The 13,094-nt window shown below is 44.6% G+C and overlaps 1 protein-coding gene across 4 annotated transcripts in view; it reads left to right on the plus strand.

Moving 5' to 3' along the window:
- Nucleotides 1–13,094, plus strand: part of rabep1 (rabaptin, RAB GTPase binding effector protein 1) — a 209,064-nt gene that overhangs the window by 142,166 nt on the left and 53,804 nt on the right. For all 4 annotated transcript variants that reach the window (XM_068010044.1, XM_068010045.1, XM_068010047.1 and 1 more), the window contains 3 exons: nucleotides 4,154–4,270; nucleotides 9,114–9,212; nucleotides 10,049–10,189. In XM_068010044.1, coding sequence (XP_067866145.1) covers nucleotides 4,154–4,270; nucleotides 9,114–9,212; nucleotides 10,049–10,189 — 357 coding nt within the window. The remainder of the gene's footprint in view (nucleotides 1–4,153; nucleotides 4,271–9,113; nucleotides 9,213–10,048; nucleotides 10,190–13,094) is intronic.

The following is a 13,094-nucleotide window of genomic DNA, read 5'->3' on the forward strand; positions in this document are numbered from 1 at the left end:
AGGCATCATCACCCTCATTTACAAGCAGAAGGGGGAGAGGGTAGAAATCAGAAATTGGCGGCCCATCTCACTGCTTAATGTTGATTACAAGATTCTGTCCAAAGTCATAGCCAGTCGAGTCAAGTCTGCTCTGGAGCTGGTGATTCACCCCGATCAGACCTGTACTGTACCCGGCAGGAAGATCTCTGATAGCCTCGTGCTACTCAGGGATACGATCGCCTACGTACGGGACAGGAGGGTGGACACCTGCCTCATCAGCCTGGACCAGGAGAAGGCTTTTGACAGGATATCGCACACTGACATGATGGACGTGCTTTCCAAAATGGGGTTTGGGGAGGGAATCTGCAATTGGATACAACTGCTCTACACAAACATCAGTAGCGCAGTGTCAATCAACGGGTGGGAATCGGAAAGTTTCCCGATCAAATCTGGAGTCAGACAGGGCTGTCCTCTGTCCCCGGTCTTGTTTGTTTGCTGTATTGAACCCTTTGCTGAGTCTATTAGGAAGGATGCGAGCATAAGAGGGGTGACAATCCCAGGCAGCGGAGGCACTCAGGTCAAAACCTCCCTGTACATGGATGACGTCGCCGTCTTCTGCTCGGATCCGCTGTCCGTGCGCAGACTGATGAGCATCTGCGACCAGTTCGAACTGGCCTCGGGAGCCAAAGTTAACCACGGCAAGAGCGAGGCCATGTTCTTTGGGAACTGGGCTGACCGATCCTTTGTCCCCTTCACCGTCAGGTCAGATTACCTGAAGGTGCTGGGGATATGGTTCGGAAGGGCCGGGGCGTGCACCAAAACATGGGAGGAGCGAGTAGCCAAGGTACGACAAAAGTTGGGCATGTGGGGGCAGCGATCTCTCTCCATTGTGGGTAAGAACCTGGTCATCAGGTGCGAGGCGCTCACGTTGTTGCTCTACGTGGCGCAGGTCTGGCCCATACCCCACTCCTGCGCCGTGGCAGTCACCCGAGCCATTTTCCGCTTCGTCTGGGGATCTAAAATGGACCGGGTCCGGAGGGACACGATGTTCACATCTCTGGACATGGGCGGGAAAAATGTACCCAACGTGGCCCTCATCCTGATGACCACCTTCGTGTGCGGCTGCATCAAGCTATGTGTAGATCCCCAGTACGCAAACTCCAAGTGTCACTGCGTGCTGAGGTTCTATCTGTCCCCGGTGTTGCGAAGGATGGGCCTGGTCACATTGCCGCGGAACGCTCCGTGCAGTTGGGCGGCGCTGTACCACCTATCCTTCATGGAGCAGTTTCTGCGGAAAAACACCTTTGACCACCGGTCCATCAGGCATTGGTCTGCACGGAATGTCCTCAAGGCCCTACGGGAAAAGGAAACGGTGGATCCTGTCGGATGGTTCCCCGAGCAGACCGCCAAAGTCATTTGGCGGAATTCCTCATCACCAGAACTTTCAAACAAGCACCAAGACGTAGCTTGGCTGGTGGTGAGAAGAGCCCTCCCCGTCAGATCCTTCATGCACACCCGAAGTCTCGCCCCCTCCGCACAGTGCCCCCGCGTTGGCTGTGGTGGGGAAGAGACGGTCGCCCACCTCCTCCTGGAATGTGCCTTTGCAAAGCAGGTGTGGAAAGAGATGCAGTGGTTTTTGTCAAGGTACATCCCAAGCAGCTCTGTAACACAGGAGTCTGTGCTCTACGGGCTGTTCCCAGGGACGCACACCGAGACAAACATCAACTGCTGCTGGAGGACTATCAATTCGGTGAAAGACGCCCTTTGGTCTGCCCGAAACTTGCTGGTCTTCCAGCGCAAAGAGTTGTCCACCACCGAATGTTGCAGACTGGCACATTCCAAGGTCCAGGACTACGTGCTGAGGGACGCACTAAAGCTTGGGGCAGCCGCAGCAAAGGCTCAATGGGGAAAGACCACAGTGTAAGGTTCCCCCACCAAGCTGGACTGAGGGGCTGGATCCATGGGAAACCCCTCGAACTGTATCGTTAATATTCTCAATTGCTGTAAATGTAAAACTGTAATTGACATGACAATTGTGAAACGGAAGGGTTGGGAAGAAACTCATGAGAGTATTGAAGGAAACTGATCTCCCTTGCAATGTTTGTATTTTTTGGTGCTGTTTGGAAACTGTTTGGCAATGTAATTTTTACAGATTTTTATGAATAAAGTATATTTTGGAAATAAAAAAAAAATAATTTTTTTTGCAGTACAAGATAGCCTCAATAGGCAACCCCTGTGCACCATGTTAGTGCCCACCTGAAAGTCCGTATTTAAACTTTAGTTTGTATTAAGTATCAAAAGTTTTTAATTTCCCTAGAAAGTGTATGGTGCTGCTCTATAAAGTTAGTTTCTTGCATCTTCTGAACATTCTAAGGTTGTGCTTTGCCTATAGGCGAACTTGTGTAGAATTTACCTCTGTGAGGCGTACCACTGCCAGCATGTCTGGTTACATGGAGTCCAGTAATGAGTCCTTACTTCTCTATTCTTGAGCATTTGTGGGTTTATTTTAGGCATTGTATTTGATGCTTTGATTTAAAGGGAAAAAACAGCAATGGTGGTCAGTGGCCAGGATATCCTCCTGATGCGTAAAGTGTTGCTGTATGTTTGACTGAGTAGTGCAGTAGGAGAAATGGATCCAATACAGAGTTGTGGGAATGCATTAACCATTGTGTTGAGAAGAGGTTTTTTAATGTATGTCTTTTTCTCAAGATTTTTATGGAATTTATTTAGGTGCATTCTGCAAACATACGCGATAATGTTAGCATAGAAGTACGTAGAATTTACTATACGTAGCAGGCCATTCAGTCCAAAAGGTGTGTGCCATTGTTTATGCTCCACACAAGCCTCCTTCCACCCTACTTCATCTCATCCTGTCAGCAAATCCTTCTGATCTTCCTTTATATGCTTCTCTAGCTTCCCCTTAAATGTATCTATGCTGTTTGCCTGAATCACTCCAAGAGGCAGAGTTCCACATTCTAACCACTCTAAGAAGTTTCTCCTGAATTGATTTATTAGTCACGATCTTATGTTTATGATCCTTATGTATGTAAAATACACTTTTGTATCTGTGAAGAGAAAACCAGACTAGTGTATTAACAGCTGGAATGCAAACAGATCCTTGTAGAAATTGCATGGGAAAAATAAGTGGTGAAAATAAGGCACTGGAGCAAGACAGATGAATACAGGCAGACATCTGAGCAGCCTGCAGGAATGCAGTAAAGTGCAGTGTATTGGTGCAAAAGTGCAATTTATTTTAAACGTCTTCTCCGATTGCAAATCTCAGATTTTTAGATCATAAACTTTGCATGAAGATATGTCGAAAACCCCACGTTTTGTAGTAAATGTAAACAGTACCTAGAAATCTACAGGTTTACAGTAAGTTTCAACCGTTTCTAATCTTTGCACAGCATCCTGTCAATTGATGCTTCTTGGCACGAAATTCTTATCAATGAGATCTTGTGCTTTGCTGTGGGCATTTCTACTTTCTGGAAATGTAACCAACAAGCTCCGAGGTTTGCAGGTTAAAAGTTTGAGAGTTTTTCTTTGTTTCTTCCGCCAGCTGACTAAACCAACTGTACTGATACTAAGTATAAAAATAAAGTGTGAGGAAAAGTACATGGAGATGGTACTAAACTGGTAGATAAATCTTTATAATTCCAGTCTGCGAGGTAAGGGTGCAAATTATCACCCCTAATTATACATCTTGAGTATGGTTTGTTGGTGAAACATTACAAACTAACAAAACTACATAGTGCATGCAAAATATTTTTAAATAAAGTTCTTTCTTAAAACTCTTAGCAAAGCTTTGTATTCATTTGAAACAAAAATTGCTGGAAATGCAGGCCAGTCATTTGTGAAGAAGGCAGACAAGTTAATGATTAGGTGAAGATCTTTTCAGCTCTCTTGCTCTGTCTTTCACTTTGTCTTTCTCACTCTCCATCAGTCACTTAATACCTCTCATTCTCTCTCGCGCGCTGTCTCCCTTTGTGTGCGCTCACTCTCCGCACATGCACAAAACATTAATATTTGTATTCACTTAGATCAGTGACCTCCCCTTGTTGCCCACAAGATATTAGAGTGTAAAAATAATTGGAAGCTCATTTCATCTTATCTGAAATTGATTTTATACATTGGACTCTTTCTGATGTTGTCTTTCTGCTTAATAACTCTGCAGGTAAAGAAGCTGCAGGTGATGCTACGACAGGCCAATGAACAGCTGGAAAGAACAATGAAGGAGAAACAGGAGCTGGAGGATTATGTCAAACAGAGCTCTGATGACACTAGTAGCCAGGTACCTGGAGCAGGCATGGCGTCTCTAATACCTGTAATTCAATACTGTTTCATCCAGAACTTGTGACATAGCTGATGAAGCTATGTTCCTGTAGGTGTTTATTTTCAGTTGTGTTTATGCAACAGAAAGTTTAAAATTGGTGCAAGGCCAATTTTACTAAGTGGCACAGTGGTTAGCACCGCAGCCTCACAGCTCCAGGGACCCAGGTTCGATTCTGGGTACTGCCTGTGCGGAGTTTGCAAGTTCTCCCTATGACCGTGTGGGTTTCCGCCGGGTGCTCCGGTTTCCTCTCACAGCCAAAGACTTGCAGGTGATAGGTAAATTGGCCATTGTAAATTGCCCCTAGTGTAGGTAGGTGGTGGGAATATGGGCTTACTGTAGGGTTAGTATAAATGGGTGGTTGTTCAGCACAGACTCCATGGGCCGAAGGGCCTGTTTCAGTGCCGTATCTCTAAATAAATAAAAATAAATCAAATAAATTTTTTTTTAAAAGAACTGGAAAACAGCTACTTGAAAGCCAACAGTGAGGAGGTATTCAAGGAGGAAATAGGGTTCAGAGTAAAAGGGTATGACTCCCAAATCTAAACCACCCCCACCCCTCCCCGGATGTCAAAGAGAATACAGGATAGGATAAGGCAGAAGAGGAAAGTGTTTGTTAGATACTGAGAGCTTAATACTGCAGAAAGCCTAGAGAAGTTATAGAAAGTGCAAGGATGACCTTTAAAAAGGAAGTTAGGAGAGCAAACAGAGCATGAAAAAATATTGACAAGTAAAATCAGGGAAAACCCAGAGATGTTTTATAAATATAGAAAGAGCAAGAGGTTAACTAAGGAAAGAGTAGGACTGATTAGAGGCCAAAAAAGTAATTACATGTAGAGGCAGAAGGCGTAGTCATGGTTCTTCCTTTGTGTTCCTCTTTGCAGAAGAGGGGGAATGATGCAGACTGTTATGAGCGCTGGACGTTGTAACATGATTGTTTTAAGAATTGTGATTTTTAAAAGCTCAAGATGAGTCTGGAAGGTCAGGTGACCTCACATCGACTCTGCCAAAGGGCAAGACAGGAGTCTTGGTTACCAGGACAACAGAGAACGCAGATCAAAGACTTCCTTTAGAAAAAGAGACTGCAGGGCTAACATTTGAAGAACAATGGGTTTCACCCTCCCAGACTTTTGGTTCGTAAAATAAGGAGTCAGTAATCCGGAAGATTCAAATGTACCAGGCAGCTGTCAACACCCAAGTGGCTCTGTGAAACCAGACTTCTGCACTCTGCATATTGCAACAGTACAGTTAGTTGAAACAGGTTAAGTCTTCGCAGCCTTTCGCTGTACGTGGCTTCTGAGAGCAGGTGTTCCCCCACCGCCCCCGAGCTTCCACTGCTGGTTGTCTTCCTTTCTTACAGCCTGTTGAGGAAAGTTGAAACTTGCAGACAAGTAGAAGGCCCACAGGATCACTAGGAAATGTCTTATTCACGGACGTCCGGGTTGGAACCACTCAGAGAAGTGAGCAAAGAGGACGTTGATTTTTGAAAAGTTCTAAGATCCAACACATTGCAACTGGGAGGAGGCAACTGGAACTGCAAAGGATTTCACCATCAAAAAGGACTGTTTAACGTATAAGTGTGATGTGAGGTTTTCAAGTATTTTAATAAGTAAAGAGAATACCTTTCTTTCTAATTTGGGGTATCAGCTACTTATGAAGTATTATTTAGTTAATTGGGGATTTCTTTTTGTTCAATTATAATAGTGTTAAAATGTGAAATCTTGTGTAATTCTTGAAATAGGTCTGGGGGTTCATATCTCATATTTTTCATGTTTGAGACCTCACTGAGGTCATAATACATCGTAGTTGAAGAGGAGTGTATAATCGTTGATGGGAGTAGACATAGTGGGCTGAATTTTATGCGCCTGGGAAAAAAACTGCAGCCCGCCCACGCGGGCCGCATGTCACGGCAGCTCATTTAAATAGCCGGGACAGGCCGCTGTCTGTTCTCAGCAATGGCGTCAGCTGCATTGCGCAGGTACTGACACTATTTTTAAAGGGCTCTTAGCACGACTGGCTAATTTAAATAATTAAAGGTAAAGTGAATTAAAATAAAATACATTTCTTTTGCCCCCTCCCACATTCCCAATAACAATTAAATTAATTTGCCCTCCTCCCCTCCCGCCACCCCTGCAAAACAGTTACCTTTATCATCTGACCCCCCTCCCCCCACCACCACTGCACAAACTTTCAACTACATCCCCTACACCCATGATGTTAATTTGACCCGGTACCCCCACCCACTGCCCACACTGATAAACTTACCTCCTCCCCCCTCCCCACCAGTGTGGTGCCTTGTTTCTCCGGACAAGGATCCGAAGGTGGGGGAGTGCCAGCCACTGGGTTGAAGTTCGCAGTGGGACACCAGGCGGCGATGTAAGCTTCATTAATTCATTTAAATATTCAAATTGGGGTCCCATCGCCAAACAGCGGGGGGGGGTGGGGAGGGGGGCGGGCGCCAGGAGGCCTCACTGCTGCCGGTAATATCTGGCCGTGCCCTCACAGCATCTGGGTGCGTGGCAGCCCTCTCCCGCCACAGATCCTGACACCTATGGGAGAACAAAATCCAGTCCAGTGAGAGGAGAAATATTAAGGGGTTCAGCATCTTTGAAAGTGAATAAATCAGTAGGCCCATTTGAAATGTGTCCCAGGCTTTTTAGAGAAGCAAGGGAGGAAATAGCAGCGGCTCTGACTATCGTTTTCAAATCATCTTTGGCTACAGGCTTGGTGCTGCAGTACTGCTAACTTATACCATTGTTTGAAAAGGGTGGAAGGAATAGACCAAGTATTTACGGGCTAGACAGCCTAACCTCAGGCGGGGGAAAATTATTAGAAAAGCACATTAATCAAGGGCAGTCAGCATGGATTTGTTAAGGGGAGGTCACATCTGACGAACTTGATTGAATTTTTTTGAGGAGGTACGTGAGGGTAATATGTCCTGTGAAGCTGGATTTCCATTCCCTGGCTGTCTGACAGTGCAGGTGAAATTAGGAACTTTTGTCTCGAGCTGCAGATACCTATTTCCCAAGACAAAAAGTACTTTTTTTTTCTTTCTCACATTTTATCATTTCCCTCCCGTCTCTCCCTTTCTGGAAAGTGCTGGTTCCTTCCTGGGATACAGCTTCATGCTGGCTGTTGATACCTTGCTCATTATTCAGAATAGAACCTCAGCAGTGACTGCTGGCAGGCTATTTAACCATGGTGGTGAAGGGTTGGGGGCGCACAAGGCATCCAAGCCCAATCATTTCCTGATGCAGCAGCCCCATTTATGTTTCCAGCAGATCTCATCATATGGTGATCAACAGCAGATATTCCTTGACTTACCTTATGAAGAGAGACTGAAAAGACTAGGGTTGTTTTCCTCGGAGCAGAGAAGGCTAAGGGGCGGTATGATTGAGGTGTACAAGATTATGAGGGGCATTGATAGGTTAGATCGGAAGAAATTTTTTCCCTTAGCGGAGGGGTCAAGAACCAGGGGGCATAGATTTAGGGTAAGGAGCAGGAGGTTTAGAGGGGATTTGAGGAAAAATTTTCACCCAGCGGGTGGTTGGAATCTGGAACGCACTGCCTGAAGAGGTGGTGGAGGCAGGAAGCCTCACAACATTTAAGAAGTATTTAGATGAGCACTTGAAACGCCAAAGCGTACAAGGCTACGGGCCAAGTGTAGGAATATGGGATTAGAATAGTTGGGTGCTGGATGGCTGGCACAGACACGATGGGCCGAAGGGCCTGTTTCTGTGCTGTATAACACGGCATCAAATGTAGCATGGCTAATCAGCTAACTTGGCACAGAGGAGCGATTGCACATGGAATGTTGTTACTTCAGCTTTGGCTTAGTGGGTAGCACTCTCGCCTCTGCGTTAGGAGGATATGGGTTCAAGTCCCACACCAGAGACTTCGCATAAGCTCGATTGGCACTTCAGTGCTGTACTGAGAGAGTGCTACACTGTTGGAGGTGGTGTTTTGCGAATGAGGTTGAGGTCTCATCTGTCCTTAATTGGATATAAAAAATCCCATGGCACTATTCAAGGAAGAGCAGGGGAGTTCTCTTGGTGTCCTGGCCAACATTTGTCTCTCAACCAACATCATCAAAAAATTAAAATATTGGTCACATTTCCCACATTGCAACAGTGACTACACTTCAAAAGAACTTCGCTGGCTGTAAAGTACTATGGATTGCCCTGATGTCGTGACAAGCACTATATAAATGTAAGTTTGTCCTTTCTTCCACTCACTAAATTCACTCAACTATCAAGGGAGCCTTGTAAATACCTATTTATAAAAAAAGTATTAAATCTCACTGGTATAATCTGTAGCTCAGCGATAACATCAGCAGTACTCCATTCTAATCCTCTAATTCTAATTTTCTGCTGTTGCACTTCCGGGGCCTCCTTGTATTAAACTCCGAAAGACTGCACCAGCTACGCAAAGTAAAACAGTGCTATCATTGCAAAAAATATTTTAGCAACAGAAATAACCTCCTAGTAAACCAGAAAATGCAGAGACCTGGTTATCTCAGGAACCACTAGGGACTGTTGGGGTGGGGGGTGCCCTATAGCCCTACAATCTATACATCTATTTTTTGAAATAGAACGCCGAATTTCTAGGGCATTCTGTAAATGAGGTGTGCATTTAATGGAATGCAGTTAACATTTTTTAAAGAAAATCGAAAATATTTTCTGAAGTATTTTAAAGCGAAGCGCCCCAGATGGAATCTGTGATTAGATGTAGTAATAATGGCCTGTTTTATTGCAGTGTATTGCTTACCCCTACACACCTCATCCCTCATGTTTTATTCTCCTAGATGACGAGACTGATTCAGCGAGCACACGAGACTGACAGCTTACTCACCAGCCTACAACAGGTGTTTTCCCAAGCCAAGCGAAGCACGCAGGAGCAAATGGTATGTTGCACCAGGTCAAGGGGCAAACTCATATGTTTTGGCTGTACATATGACAACGGAACATTGAGTTGCACAATCGAGAACTTATGGTAGTTTCACTGGGTATTAACATATAGATTGAGTAGTACCTCATAAAGTTTAATAGTTATGCAAATTAGCTAGAAAAAGTATTTTTCTAACTTAACGATTCATAGCTCATGGATGTTTATATTATACTAAATAACCAGTTCAAAGCAAGTTAATTCAATACAATGCAGTGAAATGGTGTCGCGAACAGTCTCGTTTTCTTTTTCAAATCGTCTTATTTGACACTTCAGGATTTCTCAGCAGCTTACTAGCTCGGTGACGCAGCCTGTACATTGTTCGTTTTCTCCTTCTGCTCCTGCTCCTATTTCTTGTGTTCATTGAGTTGTAGATTTTTTATTTATGTTAATCTATTATCTGTACTTTAAATAGAAGTTTAATATATAATTGTCTGATGCTAGGTACCACAGATATCAGCCGTTCAACAACTTCAGGACAGCCTTAGCTTGGAATCTGAATGTTTTTTCACAAGGGGTATTCTGCACCTATTTCACCACTTACTGGACAAACAGCCTGCCTAAGATTTACATGTGCCTTGGTGTCGTGTTCTGCAGCTGGGGTGGGGTTGCTGGGGGTGAGGCCTAAAAGGAAAGGGGAAAAAAAATATTGGGGGATGAGAAGTTTAAAGAAAGCTGAAACAATTTGGTTCTATTTAAAAGTTGACTTCTTATGTTTTCCTGCACTTAAAAAAAAAACCTTTAAAGTTGGTGATAATTGATCCTGTTTATTATTTTTGTCTGTCTTTCCTAAAGGCGGTGCTGATACGGTCACGGGAACAAGTATCTGAGGAACTGATGAGGCTACAGAAGGAAAATGAGAGTCTTCAGGGGAAGCATAGTCTACACTCGTCTGTTCTTCAGGGAGAGAACTTCATTCCACCAGACACTGTGGAGGTGAATGAATCTGTAAATCACAATAGGCAGCCCATTGACTGAGTTTTGATATTTGTGAAAGTGAGAGGTGGGATTGAGCTACTTGGTTCTGGAGTAAATGGGTATTACAGGGATGCTAGTTTTCAGGACCTATGTTTTAAAGCATTAATTCCAGATACCCAATCCATTCTGTCAGCTCCATTCTTCTGGAACTACTGCAGTTTGATCAAGTGCTCTAGTCAGAGACGATTTGTCACTATTGTGACAGTTTCAGGCTTTCATGAGCTTATCAGCTCAGAGACTGAGCCTGTAAGTTCATTTCAGGCGCTAAAACCCAAATGGCAATGCATAATTATCGATCATGTGCATATCATCTAGAAAATTCTTCATCACCATTCTGAACTTCAAGGGGAATGGGATGCCTGGGCGTTCCAGGCGACGGGGGCGCGGGGCCAGGGCGTTCCAGGCGATGGGGGCGCGGGCTCGGACAGGTAATGGTGGCGTGGAGCAGTTTTGCCACCTTGTCCAATATTTTCAGACCAAGTACATAAGAATTCACCTTATTTTTGCCACCTCCAGCAACTCTAAGGAAGTCTACATTTTACCTATGTCAGGCAAACCCCACCACCCCCCCCCCCTGCCAGGACTGAGGCACACATTATTTCGCCACATGAACAGAAACTTAAAATTGCAAGCCCTGACTGGAAGGACATTTGCATACTACCGGACAATGTTGAAACAATGGGGACCCAGCAGTTGCTTCTCCAATACACAGAAATGGTCAGACCAGTTTTAGTCACATGACTATGGCTGCTGCAGAGAATTTGAACTTCCAACAAAGGATTTTGAACAGAGACAAAGTCGTGGGTGCATGATGTAAAGATCTCTCCTGGGACTGAGAACATTTCCCCTCCTGTCTGTCTGCCTCCATCTTTTCCCACGGAACTGAATCTTGTGAAGACACGTTAACTCAGAGAGAACACTCTCTTGCGTGAACAAGGTTTAAGACAAATACTGGGCCCCAATGAAACGCAAAACTATATCTTTAATCAAGGACAACAGCGAGTTCGAGAAACAGTAACAAAATATTGCTTCAAACTGTTCTACTTTATCTTTTCTTCCGCTCTTTTCTGTCCCTATTTGCATGTGTGTATCGCGTGTGCATGCTACCGTGGGCGCATCATATATCTGTAGGCGTGAACCATATTAGAGTTTAAGTTAGTTTAATAAATTTCATCTTTCTGCTTTAAACCAAAGAAAACCTGCTTGTGCTCCTTTATTTACCTTATAATTAGAAACTGTGGACAAGGATTCACAAAAAGGGGAGCTCAAAACAGTGTGTTTAAAATTAAACCCTGTTACAATAAGACCAGATAAAGACAGCAAAAGACCCCGAGACATTGCTCACCTGGTCATAACAGAAATTGAGTGCTAACGTCTGGACTGTTACTCACAGACAAACGAGTGAAAATTGAAGTGGGAAGCCAAATTGTTCCCAATCAAAAAAGAGCAAATCAATACAGGTTTTCTTGTGGTTGTGTGTGATTGTATACTAACATGTCTGCAACTGAAGCGAGTAGCTCTCCAAGCCAGGGTGAAGTAACTTGTGATAAGTTAAAAGCGCTGTTTATGGAAGAGTTGAGAAAAATGGCTGAGCAGTGTGAGATCACTATGTGACAAGGCTAGGATGTCTGAACTCAGGCTTGTGGCCAACTATTTTTTCCTTGAAATGATGAGGCAGAAGCAATGTTAGCAGCAGACCCAGACAGGGTACAGCTAGCAAAGATACAATTGGAACAAAATAAACTTGAATTAGAAGACAAGGAAAGGGAAAGAGAGAGACAGGACAAAGAGAGGCAGGAGAGGGAGAAATAAAAAGCCTTCCAAACGGAACATGAAGAAAATGAAAGGCAGGAGAAAAACAAGAGCTGGGAAGAGGGAGGTAAAGAATCCGAAGAGCAAGAGCTGAATTGGCTTGAGTTAGCTAGGGGTGGACAGAGTAACCCTAGTGAAAGCATGGCCAATATGAATTCAGGACTGGGTACAAGATTGCTAAAACTCGCTCAACTAATTCCAGAATTCATTGAGGAAGATGTGGAAGCGTTTTTCGTGTCCTTCGAGAAACTGGCAAGGCAGCTAAAATGGCCAGCTGAGACCTGGTCTGTTTTTTTTCTGCAAAGTAAAGTAAACTAACTGGAAAAGCCCATGAGGGAGCCCGGCAAGTGGCCATTCTGGCCGATGAGTTTGCTTTAAGTTATAAGTTGGTTTCCCAGGGGAGAACCTTTTCTAATCGCCCCCACAAATCCGAAAAGGACAAAGGGTTGGAAGGTGATAGAAGCCCAAGCAGTCCTGGAAGAGAAAGGAAAGCAGGTGACACGGGGGGGCACTGCTCCAACCAAAAAGGAAAGTGCTTTGAGCAAGAGTGAGACCTGGAGACCTGTGTGCTTCCATTGTAACAAGGCAGGGCATTTAAAAGCTGACTGCTGGAAACTAAAGGGGAAACAGGTCGGGTTAATCAGGGCACACCTGCTCAGTGAAGACGAGGGCCTGATGGAAAACACGGAATGGGCTGTGGCTTTAACTGCAGTAAGAGTGCAACCCAGAAAGTTTACTACGGCCAGTGCAGGAAAAGTTAATAGGATTCCTGAAGGTTATCAGGGTTTTGTATTTGAAGGGAAAGTAACCCCATAATCCCTTGAGTGGGGCAAGCAAGCCCATAGTAATTCTCAGGGACACGGGGCAACCAGATCCGTTTTACTGGGAAAAGGCCTGACCTTTCCCCCAGAGAGTGCAGTGAACACCAAAATGATGGTGAATGGTATTGGAGGACAGTGTATGTCTGTACCTGTACATCGGGTGCACTTGGAGTGTGACTTAGTTTCGGGACCGGTGACTGGAGGGATTGTCCCTAGTTTGCCTGTGGATG

Source organism: Heterodontus francisci, chromosome 30 (assembly GCF_036365525.1).
Source record: "Heterodontus francisci isolate sHetFra1 chromosome 30, sHetFra1.hap1, whole genome shotgun sequence".
NCBI lineage: Eukaryota > Metazoa > Chordata > Chondrichthyes > Heterodontiformes > Heterodontidae > Heterodontus > Heterodontus francisci.